The sequence below is a fragment of the Chlorocebus sabaeus genome, chromosome 19, assembly GCF_047675955.1.
Source record: "Chlorocebus sabaeus isolate Y175 chromosome 19, mChlSab1.0.hap1, whole genome shotgun sequence".
Classification (NCBI taxonomy): domain Eukaryota; kingdom Metazoa; phylum Chordata; class Mammalia; order Primates; family Cercopithecidae; genus Chlorocebus; species Chlorocebus sabaeus.
In genome coordinates, this window is record NC_132922.1 from 22,045,602 (window position 1) to 22,064,893 (window position 19,292).

The following is a 19,292-nucleotide window of genomic DNA, read 5'->3' on the forward strand; positions in this document are numbered from 1 at the left end:
GGAATAATGAAGGGGGCTTGCAACACTTAAACTTCTTTCGAGACAGGGTCCCTGTCACCCAGGTTGGAATGCAGTGGCATGATCACAGCGCACTGCAGCCTCGACTTCCTGGACTCAGGTGTTTCTCCCACCTCAGCCTCCTGAGAAACTGGGACTACAGGTGCACGCCACCATGGCTGGCTAAGTTTTTGTACTTTTTGTAGAGATGGGGTCTCACCACATTACCCAGGCTGGTCTCGAGTTCCTGGGTTCAAGGGATCCACCCACCTCAACCTCCCAAAGTGCTGGGATTACAGGCGTGACCCGGCTAAGCTTCTCTCAAACAAGATAAAGCTTGCTTCTCTTGCTACCTTTGAACCTCAGCATAAAGAATAGTTACCAACAATGGAGAGTTTGTGCTTTCTTTAAAAAAAAAAAAGCAAAACCAAATGCAGAGCCAGGTCAGTGCCAAGTGAAAAAGAACCATGCAATATCTTCACATTTTTTGAATGAATCTTTTCTTTTTGTTGTCATGCCCTTTTAGTGTCACTTTAATTGAATGGGCAAATGAACTGCAGCATTTTGTAGGTGCCAAAGAAGTATTGAATTTCTTAGAACCCAAGTGCACACAAGTGAACTTCAGGAAGTTTTGCAACTTTTTTTCCAGAAAGGGGTGGGCAGCCACAGGACCGAAGGAAACACTCGTCAACATGACCAAGAGGATTTCCTGCCCACATACTCAGCGTCTCAATGTTATTTGAACGGTTTGTAGATGTCTTTCTTTAGAAATAACTAATGAAATTGGAAATACAGGATCAATAGTACTAGCAAACCAAAATGACTTCATCCATTTCTGGAGAATAATGAAGTCCCACGCATTCAAGTTGTTTTCTTTTCTTTTTTTTTTTTTAAGATCTTTTCTTGGTTATGACGAATGTAACACAATAATTTTTTTTTTTTTTTTTGAGATGGAGTCTCGCTCTGTTACCCAGGCTGGAGTGCAGTGGCATGATCTCGGCTCACTGCAACTTCCACCTCCCGGGTTCAAGTGATTCTTCCGCCTCAGCCTCCTGAGTACCTAGGACTACAGGCGCTCGCCACCACGCCCAGCTAATTTTTGCAATTTTAGTAGAGACAGGGTTTCACCATGCTGGCCAGGCTGGTCTCGAACTCCTGACCTCGTGATCCGCCCACCTTGGCCTCCCAAAGTCCTGGGATTACAGGCGTGAGCCACCATGCCTGGCTGTAACACAATAATTTAAGATGACAACATTAGAGGAAATTAGAACTGAGAAGAGTGTACACAGCATTTTCTGCAAGATTGATTCAACTTTGATTCCATCAGGGAAACAAAAACATTGTATAGAAATTTACTCTTCATTCTCTTCCAAAACATTTATGAGTTTTTCTTTTTCTTTTTTTTTTTTTGAGACAGAGTCTCGCACTGTCACCCAGGTTGGAGTGCAGTGGCATGATCATAGCTCACTGAAGCCATGAACTCCTGGGCTCAAGCTCAAGCAATCCTCCTGCCTCAGTCTCCCAGGTAGGTAGGACTACAGGCACAAGCCACCACACATGGCTTCACGAACAATTTTAAAATTAATTTAGTCAATAAACAGGGAGATGCAGAAATGAGTCAAAGAGCCTTCAAGGACCATACAGTGTAATGTGGAGATAAAGACAGGTAACAGTGCTGTAGCTGTTATGCTGGAAGTTAGTAGCGGACATGTGGGAATAAAGCAGGTATAGACTGGAGTGGTATTTGACCTGACTTTAGAGCGGTGATCTCAATGGGGAAGATCTTGGCCCCCAGGGGACATTCTGCAGTGTCCAAGGACAATTTTGATTGTCACAACTTGGAGGAGGGGCAAGGTGCCACTGGCATCTCATGGGCAGAGGCCAGGGATAGTGTTAAACAACCTACAAGGGACAGGGCTGTCCCTCACCATAAAGAATTGTCCAGCCCCACATGTCAATAACACTGAGGTTGAGAGACTGTAGTTTAAACAAACAGAAGAAATGGGGTTTACTAGGCAAACTAAACAGAGAATAATAATTCAGGGAAATTGTATGACTGGAATGAGGGATGGACAGATAAGCTGGAGACATAATCTGTAGGCTTAAGTTGATTATTTTTTCCCTTTGAACCTCAATTTTCCCATTCACAAAATAGTGATGCTATAATGTGGTATGACTCACCTCTTTTACTGGTATCAGAAGAAAGTGTCACTGATAAAAATTGTGTCCCTGGGACTCACCTACTTCTAGTTGCCCTGCTCAAGCCTACTTGTTCCTCAGCAGTGCTAGTAGCTTATTCATGAGAACAAAGACGGTACTTGGGAAATTTAACGAAGGGCAGTGTGGCAGGTAAAATGGTCAGTAAGCCAAGCGCGGTTGCTCATGCCTGTAATCCCAACACTTCGGGAAGCCAAGGCAGGCTGATCACCTGAGGTCGGGAGTTTGAGACCAGCCTGGCCAACATGGAGAAACCCCATCTCTACTAAAAATACAAAATTAGCTGAGCATGGTGGTGCATGCCTATAATCCCAGCCATTTGGGAAGGCTGAGGCAGGAGAATCACTTAAACCTGGGAGGTGGAGGTTACAGTGAGCCGAGATTGCGCCATTGTACTCCAGCCTGGGCAACAAGAGCAAAACTCCATCTCAAAACAAAAAACAAAAAACAAAAAATTGTCAGTAAAAGCGAGGACTGTATTTAATGGCATGTAACAAGAACCCAGCTACCACGGCATTTATAATTCTTATGTAATGTGACATCTGGAAATGGGCAGTCTAGGGCTAAATGGCCACTCCATGGTGCCATCAGGAGCCCAGACTCCTGTCTTTCCCCTCTGACATCCTTAGCATGTGACTCCAATCCGCATATTTGCAAGATGGCAGCTGAACCTCTCAATCTTTGGAAGTTTCATCAGCATTCCAAGGAAGGAAGAGGAGAAAAAAGGAAAAGAGCAACAGGCAAAAGGTGAAAGCCTTCCCAGTTGAGACTCCTCCATTTAACAAACTTTCCTGGAATCATCTGTGTCTAGAACTTCCACATATGTATACATTGGCCTGAACCACATTACATAACTATCCATAACCACAAGGGAGTCTGGAAGCCGAGTGTTTTCAAGTGGGCATCTTGAACAAAAATTTTTTTTTTAGGCCGGGCGCGGTGGCTCAAGCCTGTAATCCCAGCACTTTGGGAGGCCGAGACGGGCGGATCACGAGGTCAGGAGATCGAGACCATCCTGGCTAACACGGTGAAACCCCGTCTCTACTAAAAAATACAAAAAACTAGCCGGGCGTGGTGGCGGCGCCTGTAGTCCCAGCTACTCGGGAGGCTGAGGCAGGAGAATGGCGTAAACCCGGGAGGCAGAGCTTGCAGTGAGCTGAGATCCGGCCACTGCACTCCAGCCTGGGCGACAGAGCCAGACTCCGTCTCAAAAAAAAAAAAAAAAAAAAAAAAAAAAAAAATTTTTTTTTTTAGTAAGGAAGAAAAAGTATAATAGGTGCTGTGCAGGTAACTATGACTGTTTTAAAATTAGTGCTTTAAAATGAGTACATTTGGGACAGGGCACCGTGGCTCACGCCTGTAATCCCAGCACTTTGGGAGGCTGAGGCAGGTGGATCACGTGAGGTCGGGAGTTCAAGACCGGCCCGACCCACATGGAATAACCCTATCACTACTAAAAATACAAAATTAGCTGGGCGTGGCGGCGCATGCCTGTAATCCCAGCTACTTGGGAGGCTGAGGCAGGAGAATCGCTTGAACCCGGAGGCAGAGGTTGGGGTGAGCCGAGATCTCACCATTGCACTCCAGCCTGGGCAACAAGAGTGAGACTCCGTCTCAAAAAAAAAAAAAAAAAAAAAAAAAAATGGGCCGGGCGCAGTGGCTCACGCCTGTAATCCCAGCACTTTAGGAGGCGAGGCAGGCGGATTACGAGGTCAGGAGATTGAGACCATCCTGGCTCACACAGTGAAACTCCGTCTCTACTAAAAATACAAAAAATTAGCCGGGCGTAGTGGCGAGCGCCTATAGTCCCAGCTACTCGGGAGGCTGAGGCAGAAGAATGGCGTGAACCAAGGAGGTGGAGGTTGCAGTGAGCTGAGATTGCGCCACTGCACTCCAGCCTGGGTGACAGAGCAAGACTCCGTCTCAAAAAAAAAAAAAAAAAAAAAAAGAGTACATTTGGCTGGGAGCGGTGGTGGCTCATGCCAGCATTTTGGGAGGGTGAAGCAGGTAGATCATCTGAGCTCAGGAATTCAAGATCAGCCTGGCCAACATAACAAAACCCCGTCTCTACTGAAAATACAAACAAAAAAAATTAGCCAGGCATGATGGTGCATGCCTGTAATCCCAGCTACTCAGGAGGCTGAGACAGGAGAATCACTTGAACCTGGGAGACAAAAGTTGCAGTGAGCTGACATCATGCCACCGCACTCCAGCCTGGGTGACAGAGTAAGACCCTGTCTGAGGCTGGGCGCGGTGGCTCACGCCTGTAATCCCAGCACTTTGGGAGGCCGAGACGGGTGGATCACGAGGTCAGGAGATCGAGACCATCATGGCTAACACGGTGAAACTCCATCTCTACTAAAAAATACAAAAGACTAGCCGGGCGAGGTGGCGGGCGCCTGGAGTCCCAGCTACTCCGAAGGCTGAGGCAGGAGAATAGGTGTAAACCAGGGAGGTGGAGCTCTCAGTGAGCTGAGATCCGGCCACTGCACTCCAGCCTGGGCGACAGAGCAAGACTCCGTCTCAAAAAAAAAAAAAAAAAAAAAAGACCCTGTCTCAAAATAAAATAAAATAAAATAAAGCATATTGCAGATAATCTAACCATTCAATAGTCATTCAAAAATATTTATTAAATGCCTAGTATGTACTCAGCACTATCGTAAGCACAGAACACACACAAAATGTAACCACGATTAATCCTAGCTTCTGCATCTAATGAGCTTGTTGAAATCCAGTTGGGAAAAACATACAACATAAACAATAAAAAGTTGCACAACCATGAAAGAGTTAAATAACAATTTACAATAGCAATATAATAAAGCAGTACATCACTGGTGGGAATGTAAAATGGCATAACCTATAGCCACTTTGGAAAGCTGCTAAGTTTCTAAAAAATGTAAACATAGTACTTACCATATGATACTACAATTCCACTTCTAGGTATTTACTCTAGGTAAATGAAAATATAAAGATTTCGCTAGGTCCTGTGGCTCACGCCTATAATCCCAACACTTTGGGAGCCCAACTTAGGTGGCTCACCTGAGGTCAGGAGTTTCAGACCAGGCTGGCCAACATGGTGAAACTCTGTCTCTACTAAAAATACAAAAATTAACCAGGCTTGGTGGCGTGTGCCTGTAATTCCAGCTACTCGGGAAGCTGAGGCAGGAGAATCACTTGATCCCAAGAGTCGTAGGTTGCAGTGAGCTGAGATCGTGCCATTGGACTCCAGCCTGGGTAACAAAACGAGATTCCATCTCAAAATAAACAAATAAATACATACATACATACATACATACATACATAAAGTGGGAATGTTTCTTGATTGAAAAAACATAGGTCTGGCTGGGCACTGTGGCTCACACCTGTAATCCCAACACTTTGGGAGGTTGAGGCAGGCGGACCACAAGGTCAGGAGTTCTAGACCAGCCTGTCCAACATGGTGAAACCCCGTCTCTACTAAAGAAAACAAAAATTAGCTGGGTGTGGAGGCAGGCACCATTAATCCCAGGTACTTGGGAGGCTGAGGCAGGAGAATTGCTTGAACCTGGGAGGTGAAGGTTGCAGTGAGCTGAGATTGTGCCACTGCATTCTATTCGAGACAGAGCAAGACTCCATCTCGAAAAGAAGAAAAAATCTAAGTCCTTGGTTGGGAGGAAAGTTGTGCTGTTCAAATCTTTTCTGTCTGCTCCCTCTGTTGATTCTGAGAGTTGTATTTGTCTCCCACTGTGATTTGTGGATCAATCATTTTCATCATTTCAGTCTTTGTTTTATACATTTATTTTCTTTTCTTTCTTTTATCGAGACAGAGTTTCACTCTTGTTGCCAGGCTGAAGTGCAATGGCATGATCTCGGCTCACTGCAACCTCACCCTCTCGGGTTCAAGCGATTCTCCTGCCTCAGCCTCCTGAGTAGCTGGGATTACAGGCACCTGCCACCATGCCCAGCTAATTTTTGTTATTTTTAGTAGAGATGAGGTTTCGCCATGTTGGCCAGGCTGGTCTCTTAACTCCTGACCTCAGATGATCCACCCGCCTCGGCCTCCCAAAGTGCTGGGATTACAGGCGTGAGTCACCGTGCCTGGCCGATTTTCTTTTGTTTTTTCTTTTGAGACAGGATCTTACTCTGTTGCCCAGGCTTGAATGCATTGGCTCACTGCAGCCTCTTCTGGGCTCAAATGATTCTCCCACCTTGGCCTCCTGAGTAGCTGGGGCTACAAGTGCACACTACTAAGACCAGCTAATTTTTTATTTATTTATTTATTTTTTGAGACAGAGTCTTGCTCTGTCCCTCACCCAGGCTGGAGTGCAGGGGCTTGATCGTGGCTCACTGCAACCTCTACCTCCCAGGTTCAAGCAATTCTTGTGCCTCCGCCTCCCCAGTAGCTGGGATTTCAGATGCATGCCACCATGCCCAGTTAATTTTTAATTTTTGTATTTTTAGTATAGACGGGGTTTCACCATGTTGACCAGGCTAGTCAGGTGATCTGCCCGCCTCGGCCTCCCAAAGTGCTAGGATTACAGGTGTGAGCTGCCATGCTAGGCCTATACATTTCAAAATTATGTTGCTGTGTTCATAAAGATGTACATGTGGCCAGGCGCGGTGGCTCAAGCCTGTAATCCCAGCACTTTGGGAGGCCGAGACGGGTGGATCACGAGGTCAGGAGATCGAGACCATCCTGGCTAACCCGGTGAAACCCCGTCTCTACTAAAAAATACAAAAAACTAGCTGGGCGAGGTGGCGGGCGCCTGTAGTCCCAGCTACTCAGGAGGCTGAGGCAGGAGAATGGCATAAACCCAGGAGGCGGAGCTTGCAGTGAGCTGAGATCCGGCCACTGCACTCCAGCCTGAGCGACAGAGCGAGACTCCGTCTCAAAAAAAAAAAAAAAAAAAAAAAGTACATGTGGTAACTTGTACCTTCAATCAACATGAAATACCCTTCTTTGTCCTTTTAATGCCTTTACCATAAATTCTATTTTGTCTCATATTAATATTGCTACATATGCTTTCTTTCCATAATCATTTCCATAAACATAAAAATGGCTGGTAAGCCATTTCCTTTTTTTTTTTTTTTTTTAATTTTTGTTTTTTAGAGGCAGGATCTCATTCTGTCTCCCAGGTTGGAGTGCAATGGTTCAATCATAGCTCATAGCTTACTGCAGCCTCAAACTCCTGGGTTCAAGAGATCTTACCACCTCTGTCTTCCGAGCAGCTGGGACTACAGGTGCAAGTCACCACACTTGGTTAATTTTTTTTACTTTTTGTAGAGACGAGATCTCAATATGTTGCCCAGCCTGGTCTTGAACTCCTGGACTCAAGCAATCCTCCTGACTTGAGAAACATAGTAAACAGAAAATGTGAAATAACATGGCAGAAATAAGTCCAAATATGTAAGTAATCAAAAATAAATACGAATGCTTTATTCTCCTTAAAAGAGAGAAGCTCTGATTGAGAAACCCCAAAGCCAGCTATATGTTGTTTATAAGAGATACACATAAAACAAAACAGCATGATTAAGAAGATAATATAACCCATTCACGTTTATGTTTTATTGTTTATATATTTGGACTTATTCTTGCCATGTTATTTTCTGTTTTCTGCTTACCAGCTTACAGTGTTTTTCTGTTTTTCCTTATCTTTTCTGGAATGCCTGTTTATTTCTGTTCCTGTTTTGCTCACGCTTTCCTGATTGATTCTTTCTGAATAAGGATTTTTTTTTTTTGAGAGAGTCTCACTCTGTTGCCCAGGCTGGAGTGCAATGGCATGATCTTGGCTCACTGCAACCTCCGCCTCCCAGGTTCAAGCAATTCTCCTGCCTCAGCCTCCCCAGTAGCTGGGATTGCAGGCGCCCCCCACTCTGTCCGGCTAATTTTTGTATTTTTAGTTGAGATGGGGTTTCACCATGTTGGCCAGGCTGCTCTCGAACTCCTGACCTCAGGTGATCCACCCACTTTGGCCTCCCAAAGTGCTGGGATTACAGATGTGAGCCACCACACCGGGCCTCAAAGACTGAGAACATTGTATATATATTTTTTATTTTTTATTTTTGAGACGGGGTCTCGCTCTGTCGCTCAGGCTGGAGTGCAGTGGTGTGATCTCAGCTCACTGCAAGCTCTGCCTCCTGGGTTCACGCCATTCTCCTGCTTCAGCCTCCGGAGTAGCTGGGACTACAGGTGCCAGCCACCACACCCGGCTAATTTTTTTTTTTTTTTTTTTTTTTTTTTTTTAGTAGAGACGAGGTTTCACTGTGTTAGCCAGGATGGTCTTGATCTCCTGACCTCGTGATCTGCCCGCCTCGGGGCGTGAGCCACTGTGCCCGGCCATATTTTATATATATTATAGCTCTTATCACAGGTGCCTAGTAAATGTTTTAAAACACTGACGGTACCTGATGCAAGAATTACCAGGCTCATCTTATAGAGAGGATATGACACTGTCCAAGGGTTTGGACTCACATGTTCAAGACTTCATGAACAGCAATCTGCAGCGGGTCAAATTATTGTTTTTAGTATGACTTAAAGTGTTTGTCAAAAATATAAAAGTCTTGAAAGCAAGCTGGGGAAGTGAATTTCAATATCCCATTAACTAAGACCAAAGTGTAATTCATAAACCTTTTTTCCCTATCCCGCACCCTGTGCTTTCTCTACTCAGTTACTCACTTCACCCTGCAGGACTAAAAAGGGTCCTCCAGAATCTTCTTTCTTACACAGTGCAAGACATTCTCTTGGCATTAATAAATGTTCACTTAATAAATAAAAGGGGCCGAGTGCTGTGGCTCCTGCCTGCAATCCCAGCACTTTGGGAGGCCAAGGCAGGATTGCTTGAGCCTAGGAGTTCCAGCCTAGGCAACATGGCAAAACCCAGTTTAAAAAAAAAAGCACCAAAAAATAAATAAAAGGTAAAAGGTGGCATGACATGACTTTTCTAAGAGCCTCTTACAGCTTTCCAAGGTCTTTTAATATAAAGCTGTAGGTCTCAACTAGAAGACACCTCCAGACTTCTCCCAAAACATTTCAGAGGCCAGGAGTAAGTCTCCCCACATCTGAAGGCACATCAGAACCCAGGTGGCCCAAGCTGATGAGAGTTAAACAGGAACTTGGTTTCTTGGTCCTGCAGAGACTCCAATCACCCCCACCTCTTTTCCAACCCACAGAACAGCACCTGCTCAGGAGGCTCTGGAGTTGGGACAGCCCAATTAAAAAAAATTATTGGTTTCCCTCCCAACATGGAGGGTGAAAACACATGTTAGGAGACTCATGGCCCAGTCCTGGGAAAAACCCTTTAGAGGATCTAGATATCAACAGACGGACTTGCTTTTAGTTCCTTTTTCCCATCCTGTTCCCTCCCTACCAAAATACAATTGACCAGCTAATCTGACTTAATAACACTAAAGAATTACTTAGGAACCTGCTATCTTAACATTTCACTTTTTGCATATCTTCCAAATACCAGGTAGCAGTCTTACTACTCTTTGCACCCCTAGAACCTGGAATAGTGCTGGCCGCAGAGGAGGAAGCAATAATTACTTGTTAGAGAAAGTATTGCTGTGTATTTCCGGGGAATTTCACATTTTGTAATTTGCTTCAAAAAAGTGGACATGCATATTTGGGGGAGTTTCTCAGACTTTCCCATGTTAATATTCGTGTGTATAAATCGCTCCGGTGCTGCTCTCTGGCGGCCCCTCTTTCACAAACACCTGGCCACCTTCACGCCACAATGGCCAGGCAGGATCCTCGACCTCCCCTCGGAGAGGTGGTTCAGGGTCAATCCTGGGGTCTCAGTCTCTACACGTGACGTTTCCTGTCCCCTCATTTAAAATAACAGTAGGCTGGGCGCGGTGGCTCACGCTTGTAATCCCAGCACTTTGGGAGGCCAAGGCAAGCGGATCCACGAGGTCAGGAGACCATCCTGGCTAACACGGTGAAACCCCGCCTCTACTAAAAATACAAAAAATTAGCCGTGCGTGGTGGCGGGCGCCTGTAGCCCCAACTACTCGGGAGGCTGAGGCAAAATTGCTTGAATCCGGGAGGCGAGGTTGCAGTGTGCCGAGATCACGCCACTGCACTCCAGCCTGGACGACAGAGCAAGACTCCGTCTCAAAAAAAATAAAATAAAATAAAATAAAAAAACAAACGAAAAACTAAAATTATAGGTATTCCCCCTCAACCCAGAGACAACACCTATCGTTTATTAAGCCCTCACTATTGTTAAACTTAGTTTTAAAGGGCACGATCTCATTTCCTAAAGACTTTTATTCCGCAGAATTTCTTTCCAGGCTTTTTTCTTTTTCTTTTTTTTGAGACGGAGTCTCGCTCTGTCGCCCAGGCCGAAGTGCAGTGGCTGCAGTGGCGCGAACTTGGCTCACTGAAACTTCTGTCCAGTCTTTTTTCGAACCCAAGGCCCAACTGCGCTCTAACTTGACTTTTGGCTCCACTCCGAGCCCGAAGTGGCGCACAAGATGAAATGTTACCAGGCTGAGGTAATTCTCTGTTAGTCCCAGTAAAAATTCGTCTGGAAATCTCTCAGTTTGAAATTAAATTCTGTCACTCCGGATGGAAATAAGTCCGGTTAAGGGGGGAAAATCCGTTTGCTGAGAACACGCACGCCCCCGCGGAAAATGACCCCAGTTACCTTTGGCCACACTGCCGCTGCCACTCCGGACTCCATAGTCACGCCCCCGAAACGCCCCGCCGGGCAGGCCGGGCCAATGGACGCCGAGCTCGGCCGTGCGTCACGCGACGCTGGCTAATCGCGGAGGGCCACGACCGTAGAAAGGCCGGGCGCGTCTGGGCTGGCCGCTGGGCGGCGGCGGCGGCGCGCGGTGCGTAGTTTCGAGCTATGGTGGTGGTGGCAGCCGCACCGAGTCCGGCCGACGGGGCCCCTAAAGTACTGCTTCTGTCGGGGCAGCCCGCCTCCGCCGCCGGAGCCCCGGCCGGCCAGGCCCTGCCGCTCATGGTGCCAGCCCAGAGAGGGGCCAGCCCGGAGGCAGCGAGCGGGGGGCTGCCCCAGGCGCGCAAGCGGCAGCGCCTCACGCACCTGAGCCCCGAGGAGAAGGCGCTGAGGAGGTGGGTGAGGGGCCGGGGTCTGGGGCCAGATCTGAAGCCGGGACTAGGGGCAGGGGCTGGAGCTGGGGCTGGGAGCGGGGACCCAACACTGGCGGTCCCCCAGGGCTCCGGCGCCTTTGGCCTGGCGGGTCGGTGCCAGCGTGGCGCGGGGCGGGGCAGGAAGACCGGACTGACTGGATCCGCCTCGCCGGGAACCCAGGGCGGCCGAGGGCTCTTTTCGGTGCTTTTTAACTCTCTCGTTAGAGATGACCAGAGGTGGGGATGCGGGCACCTGTCTTCCAGGCCCTCTTGCTGTGTGGCCGCAGACCGGTGGTTCAGCCTCTCTGAACTCGGACTGTGACATGAAGTCGAATAGTCTGTTTTGGTTTACTTCGGTTTCTGGAGAGGCGCGGAGCTGAAGTAAGAGCTGTTGAAAGGGCTGGGAGCTCTGCGAGGCTCACTGGTCTAGCTCAGTATCTGCGTTATTAAAATGGAACCTACTTCATGAGGTCTTTGGGGAGATTGAGACTTGCATATAATGTGCCTAGCACTTAGTCCTCCGTAAGTGTCCACTCTTTTGTGATCATTGTGCCTTTTGTGATTTATGAAGTGTCTCCTCTGAGTTCAATTGATTCTTAAAAAGTGTCTCCTCCAACAGACACGGGCCCATCAGCAGGTCACTGCCTAGGATCTCAACACTAGAGATCAGGGAGTGGCATCAGCCTCTCCCTTTTCTAAATTGGGCTTGGGGACGGAGGGTTGATGTTATAGCAAGATTGCAGCCTTCACTGGATTAATGAGGCCAGGCTGGATCCTGTTTAAGAGAATTGGAGACAGGATGCAGCGGGGGAATAGATGGGGAAAAAGGAAAGTTCCTTATGATGCAAGATGAATAGTGTGTGTGTGTCCAGCCCCAGTGCTGTGACGGGGATGAGTCTGAGGTGGGCGGATGATGCAATATGGGAAAGAATAAAGCAGGTCTTCTAGCTAGATTGACAGACTATTTTTTATTTGGTTTTATTGAGGGGAGGAACCTGAAGTGTATTTTATCATTAGTCTGTCTCATACTGTAAATAAAAATTAAAGCACCAGCTGGTCAAGTTTTCAAATAAAGACATAAATAAGGTTTGAAATGACTCAGTGTGGTATGTTCCTTTTCTCAGGAAACTGAAAAACAGAGTAGCAGCTCAGACTGCCAGAGATCGAAAGAAAGCTCGAATGAGCGAGCTGGAACAGCAAGTGGTAGATTTAGAAGAAGAGGTAAAACTACTTAAGGTCAAACTCTTTTATCCATTGTATATCCTTCCTTGGTAAATGTTCTGATATTTGCTTCCCATCCCAAGTTGTTTCAGCCCCTATTAGAATACAATTGAATATGTGATTAAAAGTTAAACTAGGCTGGGCGTGGTGGCTCACGCCTGTAATCCCAGCACTTTGGGAGCCCGAGATGGACAGATCGCTTGAGGCCAGCAGTTTGAGACCAGCCTGGTCAACATGGTAAAACCCCATCTCTACCCAAAAATATACCAAAAACAACAACAACAACAAAAAAACCAAGCGTGCGTGCCTGTAGTCCCAGCTACTTGGGAGGTTGAGGTGGAAGGATTGTTTGCACTTGGGAGAGGGAGGTTACAGTGAGCTGAGATCGCACCACTGCACTCCAGCCTGGGCAACAGAGTGAGACTGTCTCAAGAAAAAAAAAAAAAGTTGGCTGGGCACAGGGGCTCACACCTGTAATCCCAGCACTTTGGGAGGCCAAGGTGGGCAGATCACTTGAGATCAGGAGTTCGAGACCAACCTGGCCAGCATGGTGAAACCCCATCTCTACTAAAACTATAAAAATTAGCCGGGTGTCATGGCAGGCACCTGTAATCCCAGTTGTTCAGGAGGCTGAGGCATGAGAATCAGTTGAACCCAGGAGGCGGAGGTTGCAGTGAGCTGAGATCATGAGATCGCACCACTGCATCCCAGCCTGGGTGACAGAGGGAAGCCCTGTCTCAAAAAAAAAAAAAAAAAAAAAAAAAAAAGGTTAATCTAAGTTAGGACCGGTAGGTAGTTGGTGAAGTGGTGAAGCTTGTTGAGGGCAGAAGTGATTGACTTTGTGGCATTTGGTGCTAGATGTATCTCAAAGTAGATGGATTCAACAATGTTTAGTGAGTTTGTAGTAAGAAATTAGCAAGGGCTAATAGGAAATAATTGCTTAAACTTTACATTCTTCCTGGCTTGGCCAGAAATTCACTAAAGGTTCCTTTCCCCCTCTAGGGTCCACCTGTTATTTAATCTTAAATTGTTGCCAATTATACATCTTGAACACATAGAGATTATTTATATATTTTTTTAACCCCTTGGTCAATTTGCATATATTGTTCTTTTTAAAGTTTTAATCATTAGTTGGTTCTTCTAAGACTCATGAGTCAGGAGCAGGTTTGTTTTTTTTTTTTTCTTTTGGATTTATAGTTATCACTACCACTTTTATTATTACCTGCCAGTTCAAGATAGTTATTGTTTTTTATATTATTATTATTATTGAGATAGAGTCTTACTCTGTTGCCCAGGCTGGAGTGCAGTGGTACAATCTTGACTCACTGCAACCTCTGCCTCCCAGGTTCAAGCAATTCTCCCTGCTACAGCCTCCAGATTAGCTGGGATTACAGCACCCACCACCACACCTGGCTAGCTAATTTTTGTATTTTTTAGTAGAGACGGAGTTTGCCATGTTGGCCAGGCTGGTCTTGAACTTTTGACCTCAGGTGATCCACCCGCCTCGGCCTCCCAAAGTGTTAGGATTACAAGCATGGGCCACCGTGCCTGGCCAAGATAATTTAAAATAAAAAAATTATGGGCTGGGCACGGTGGCTCACGCTTGTAATCCCAGCACTTTGGGAGGCGGAGGCGGGCGGATCATGAGGTCAGGAGATCGAGACCATCCTGGCTAACATGGTGAAACCCCATCTCTACTAAAAATACAAAAAATTAGGCAGAGCTTGCAGTGAGCTGAGATCGTGCCACTGCACTCCAGCCTGGGCAACAGAGGGAGACTCCGTCTCAAAAAAATAAAATAAAAAATAAAATAAAAATTATATCTACATTAAAGCCACAAGTCACACTTTGCTGAAGTCAGTATTGGTAGTTGGAAGCAGTGTGTTATTCTTGACCCCATGAAGTGGCACTTATTAAGTAGCTTGCTTTTCCATAATTATGGCCTAGCTTTCTAAAACCTACTGTGAACACCACAAGCATAGAGTTTTCCAAAAGCTCAAGAAGGAAAGGAGACCAATTATACTGAATCAGGTAGATTCTTAACTGAAATAATTGTTTTAATAGCCTCTTATGAACTTTCTTCCAGAACCAAAAACTTTTGCTAGAAAATCAGCTTTTACGAGAGAAAACTCACGGCCTTGTAGTTGAGAACCAGGAGTTAAGACAGCGCCTGGGGATGGATGCCCTGGTTGCTGAAGAGGAGGCGGAAGCCAAGGTAAATCATCTCCTTTATTTGGTGCCTCATGTGAGAACTGGTTCCAAGTAACATGACCCAGTGATTATGTTTACAGTCTGGACTTCTGATCAAGAGCGTTCTTGAAATTTTCCTTCAGTTTTAAGACATTTTCATGCAGGCAGAGTGTTCTTCCCCTAAAAGCACTTGACACTTACTCATTTTTTAAGTGTGTAGTGAACAGTACTAAGATCTAATAATGAAAACAAGTTACATGGCTCTCTAAGAACAAGTACTAACAAATGCAGTAGCCAACAAGATTACCATGCAATCATTAAGGAGAACCAAAGTAAGAGAGCTACTCAAACCAGACTTTGAATGCTACTAAAATTAAAGTAGTCCTTTGATGAATATTAATGAGTAGGGAAAGGATTCTTTGTGATAGTGATACCTCTATGGTAAGAGAAGGGTGGTATATGAGTTTTAGTATATAGATAAGGCAAATTCATTGACAACAATCAAATGGTCTAAAATTGACAATAGCGCAGTTTTACTCTGTGAACGTAATGTTCAGGACGAATTTAAAGAATTACTTGGCCAGGTGCGGTAGCTCACGCCTGTAATTCCCGCACTTTGGGAGGCCGAGGTGGCTGAATCACTAGAGGTCAGGAGTTCGAAACCAGCCTGATCAACATGGAGAAACCCCATCTCTACTAAAAATACAAAATTAGCCGGGCGTAGTGGCACCTGCCTGTAATCCCAGGTGCTCGGTAAGCTGAGGCAGGAGAATTGCTGGAACCCAGGAGGCGGAGATTGCAGTGAGCCAAGAGCACGCCATTGCACTCCAGCCTGGACAACAAGAACAAAACTCCATCTCAAAAAAAAAAGAAAAGAATTACTTATAAAAAAGATTCTAGGTTTAAATTGCTATAGAACTTTATTATCTAAGAACATTATTATTATTGAGAAGAGCAAGATAAGATATTATTTGTCAATTCTGCTTGAATCTTTGCCTGGAGAAGGAAAAATGTTTCATTGTGAAGGAAATGTATAAGGAAATCTTACCTCCCTTTTCTCCATCTCTTGAGGACTTAAAAGTGGAAATAACAATGGTTAGGGAAAGATTCAGCTCTAAAGAACGGTTTTCTAGTTTTCTTGAAAGCTGAGAATCACAGCGGTCTAGCAAGCATTTCCTTGGGAACTTGAAGCTGTTTATTCACTTTGGTCTTTCCTCCCAGGGGAATGGAGTGAGGCCAGTGGCCGGGTCTGCTGAGTCCGCAGCACTCAGACTACGTGCACCTCTGCAGCAGGTGCAGGCCCAGTTGTCACCCCTCCAGAACATCTCCCCATGGATTCTGGCGGTATTGACTCTTCAGATTCAGAGGTGGGGATCATTCTGACTTATTAAAGAGCTATATAACCAGTTAATTCCATCTGTTTGATGCTTGACATCCCTAACTAGACAGATGAGGGTTGAAGTTAGTTTTTGGTGGGGTTAGAGGTGAACATCAACTACCTTCCTAGTTCCAGGTAATATAGGACATGGAGTGAAGTGTAGATAAATGGGTCTGGTGGGTCCTGAGGTCATTTTAATCACATAATGACTAATTTACATTATGGAATCCAGTACAAAGTGTTCCAGTTCGATTTTCCATAGTATTCTGACAGTTGTATGTCATTTAATTTTTGCCTCTTGCAGTCTGATATCCTGTTGGGCATTCTGGACAACTTGGACCCAGTCATGTTCTTCAAATGCCCTTCCCCAGAGTCTGCCAGCCTGGAGGAGCTCCCAGAGGTCTACCCAGAAGGACCCAGTTCCTTACCAGCCTCCCTTTCTCTGTCAGTGGGGACGTCATCAGCCAAGCTGGAAGCCATTAATGAACTAATTCGTTTTGACCACATATATACCAAGCCCCTGGTCTTAGAGATACCCTCTGAGACAGAGAGCCAAGCTAATGTGGTAGTGAAAATCGAGGAAGCACCTCTCAGCCCCTCAGAGAATGATCGCCCTGAATTCATTGTCTCAGTGAAGGAAGAACCTGTAGAAGATGACCTCATTCCAGAGCTGGGTATCTCAAATCTGCTTTCATCCGGCCACTGCCCGAAACCATCTTCCTGCCTACTGGATGCTTACAGTGACTGTGGATATGGGGGCTCCCTTTCCCCCCTCAGTGACATGTCCTCTCTGCTTGGTGTAAACCATTCTTGGGAGGACACTTTTGCCAATGAACTTTTTCCCCAGCTGATTAGTGTCTAAGGAATGATCCAGTACTGTTGCCCTTTTCCTTGACTATTACACTGCCTGGAGGATAGCAGGGAAGCCTGCCTGTGCTTCATTCAAAAAGCCAAAATAGAGAGTATACAGTCCTAGAGAATTCCTTTCAAGTATTTGTTCAGATCTCATAGATGAGCCCCAGGTACTGTCTTTTGACATCCAGCAGTCCAAAGTATTGAGACATATTACTGTAATTAAGAAATATTACTATAATTGAGAACTACAGCTTTTAAGATTGTACTTTTATCTTAAAAGGGTGGTAGTTTGCCCTAAAATACTTATTATGTAAGGGTCATTAGACAAATATCTTGAAGTACAATTTATGAATGGTTCTTTATCATTTCTCTTCCCCCTTTTTGGCATCCTGGCTTGCCTCCAGTTTTAGGTCCCTTAGTTTGCTTCTGTAAGCAAAGAGAACACCTGCTGAGGGGGCTCTTTCCCTCACGTATACTTCAAGTAAGATCAAGAATCTTTTGTGAAACTATAGAAATTTACTATGTAAATGCTTGATGGAATTTTTTCCTGCTAGTGTAGCTTCTGAAAGGTGCTTTCTCCATTTATTTAAAACTACCCATGCAATTAAAAGGTACAATGCAGCATCCTTGTTCTTTGATTTCTTCCAGGGCCGTAAGTCTTATTTTCTCTCTAGTTGTTTCTGTGTGCTGTGGTAGGGCTTTATCCAACTGAAGTGAGCCTGCCACTTTTAAAAATGATTGAAAGCTTTTCCACCTTAATTACTGCCTGCTTTAATTCTGGATTGCCGTAAGTGATATAAGCTATAATTTGAGCAGTTACTATCTTTCTGAGACAGATTCTTCAGCCTAACTGACCAATATCACAGCCAGTAAGTGGGAGAGCCAGAACCCTAACCACTATTTGCTATACCATCTTATAAATGTTAAAACAAGGACACACTATCACATATCGAGATTCTCTTGCCCTTATCATGGGAATTAAGAGCATTTTCGACTCAAACTCCCTAGTTTCAACTCTGCCACTGGTAAGCTGGGTAACCCAGGGGTTATATATAATCACTTATTTCCTCATCTGTAAAGTTGTATAATGGTATCTCTAAAGGTGGTTAAGATTCAAAGAGATGATGCATTATAAGAATTTAGTATATGCCAGGCACCATCCTAAGCACTGGAAAGTTAGTTATTACCTCCTAATCCACTTTGGAAGGGTATTAATTTCTTCCAGATTTATATTTACTCAAGAATTTGTTTCATCAAATAATAAATCTCTTCAAGAAAAAATCCTAGTGACATTAATACAATTCCCAAAGACTTGATAACCACCTCATCCTTCATAGCATCTTTTCCTTGGAAATCTTACAAGGTTTTACAGGACTTTCCTTATTTATAAAATTTCACCTATGCCAGTAGATGAAATCATTCTATGCCAATTTAGCATTTAAATGCTCTTTTCCCTACTTATGAAGACTAACTCTGGGGAGGTCAAAGTGAATGAGTAGAAAAAAGGAAGGATTCAGAGAATCCCAAGCAGCAAGGCAAAGCAGACTATAGAATGCCTGTTATCCCAACACTTTGGGAGGCAGAGGTGGGCGGATCACGAGGTCAGGAGTTCATGGCCAGCCTGACGAACATAGTGAAGCCCTGTCTCTACTAAAAATACAAAATTAGCTGGGTGTGTTGGTGCGTGCCTGTAATCCCAGTTACTCGGGAGGCTGAGGCAGGAGAATCAATTGAACCCGGGAGGCCATTGTGCGAGCCAAGATTGTGCCATTGCACTCCAGCCTGGGTAACAAGAGCGAAACTCCATTAAAACAAAACAAAACAAAAAAAGAATGCCTTGGTGTAGTGACTGGAGGCAAGTCAGCTGCCTTCAAGATTCAGTCGCTGAAGCCAGGGCCCAATCCTGGTGCTCAGCAATGCAAGCTTGCTTAGGCTCTTAAGTTTCTTCAGAAACTTACAGGCCAGGCATGGTGGCTCACACCTATAATCCCAGCACTTTGGGAGGCCAAGGCCAGCGGATTGCTTGAGCTTAGTTCAAGACCAGCCTGGACAACATGGCAAAACCCTCTCCACTAAAAGTAAAAAAAATAGCCAGGCATGGTGGTGTGCACTGGTGGTCCCAGCTACTCAGGAAGCTGAGGTGGGAGGATCGCTTGAGGCCAGGGGGCGGAGGTTAGTCAGCCAAGATCGCAGCGCTGCACTCCAGACTGGGTGAAAAAGCGAGACTCTGCCTTAAAAAAAAGGTTTCTGTATTATAAATATAAGAACAGCCTCCAGCTGACCCCATGATTGGAAACTTTATCTCACCTGATTTTCTATAACTGCAAACCTTAGCGCCAAGAACCTATTTAGGGA

At 45.3% G+C, this 19,292-nt stretch overlaps 1 protein-coding gene and 1 long non-coding RNA gene across 2 annotated transcripts; one reads left to right on the plus strand and one right to left on the minus strand.

Moving 5' to 3' along the window:
* Positions 1 to 546: 546 nt before the first annotated feature.
* On the minus strand, positions 547 to 10,944 carry LOC140709114 (uncharacterized). Its single transcript, XR_012089497.1, has 3 exons — positions 10,842 to 10,944; positions 5,128 to 5,444; positions 547 to 1,222 (listed from the first exon to the last, which is right to left on the minus strand). It is a non-coding gene; the product is annotated as an uncharacterized lncRNA (long non-coding RNA).
* Positions 10,945 to 10,994: 50 nt separating this feature from the next.
* Positions 10,995 to 17,558, plus strand: XBP1 (X-box binding protein 1). The gene is given in 6 exon segments (XM_007975273.3): positions 10,995 to 11,275; positions 12,418 to 12,514; positions 14,601 to 14,729; positions 15,926 to 15,961; positions 15,964 to 16,071; positions 16,387 to 17,558. Coding segments are annotated over 6 exon segments (1,155 nt in total). The 5' UTR covers positions 10,995 to 11,048; the 3' UTR covers positions 16,945 to 17,558.
* Positions 17,559 to 19,292: the final 1,734 nt, after the last annotated feature.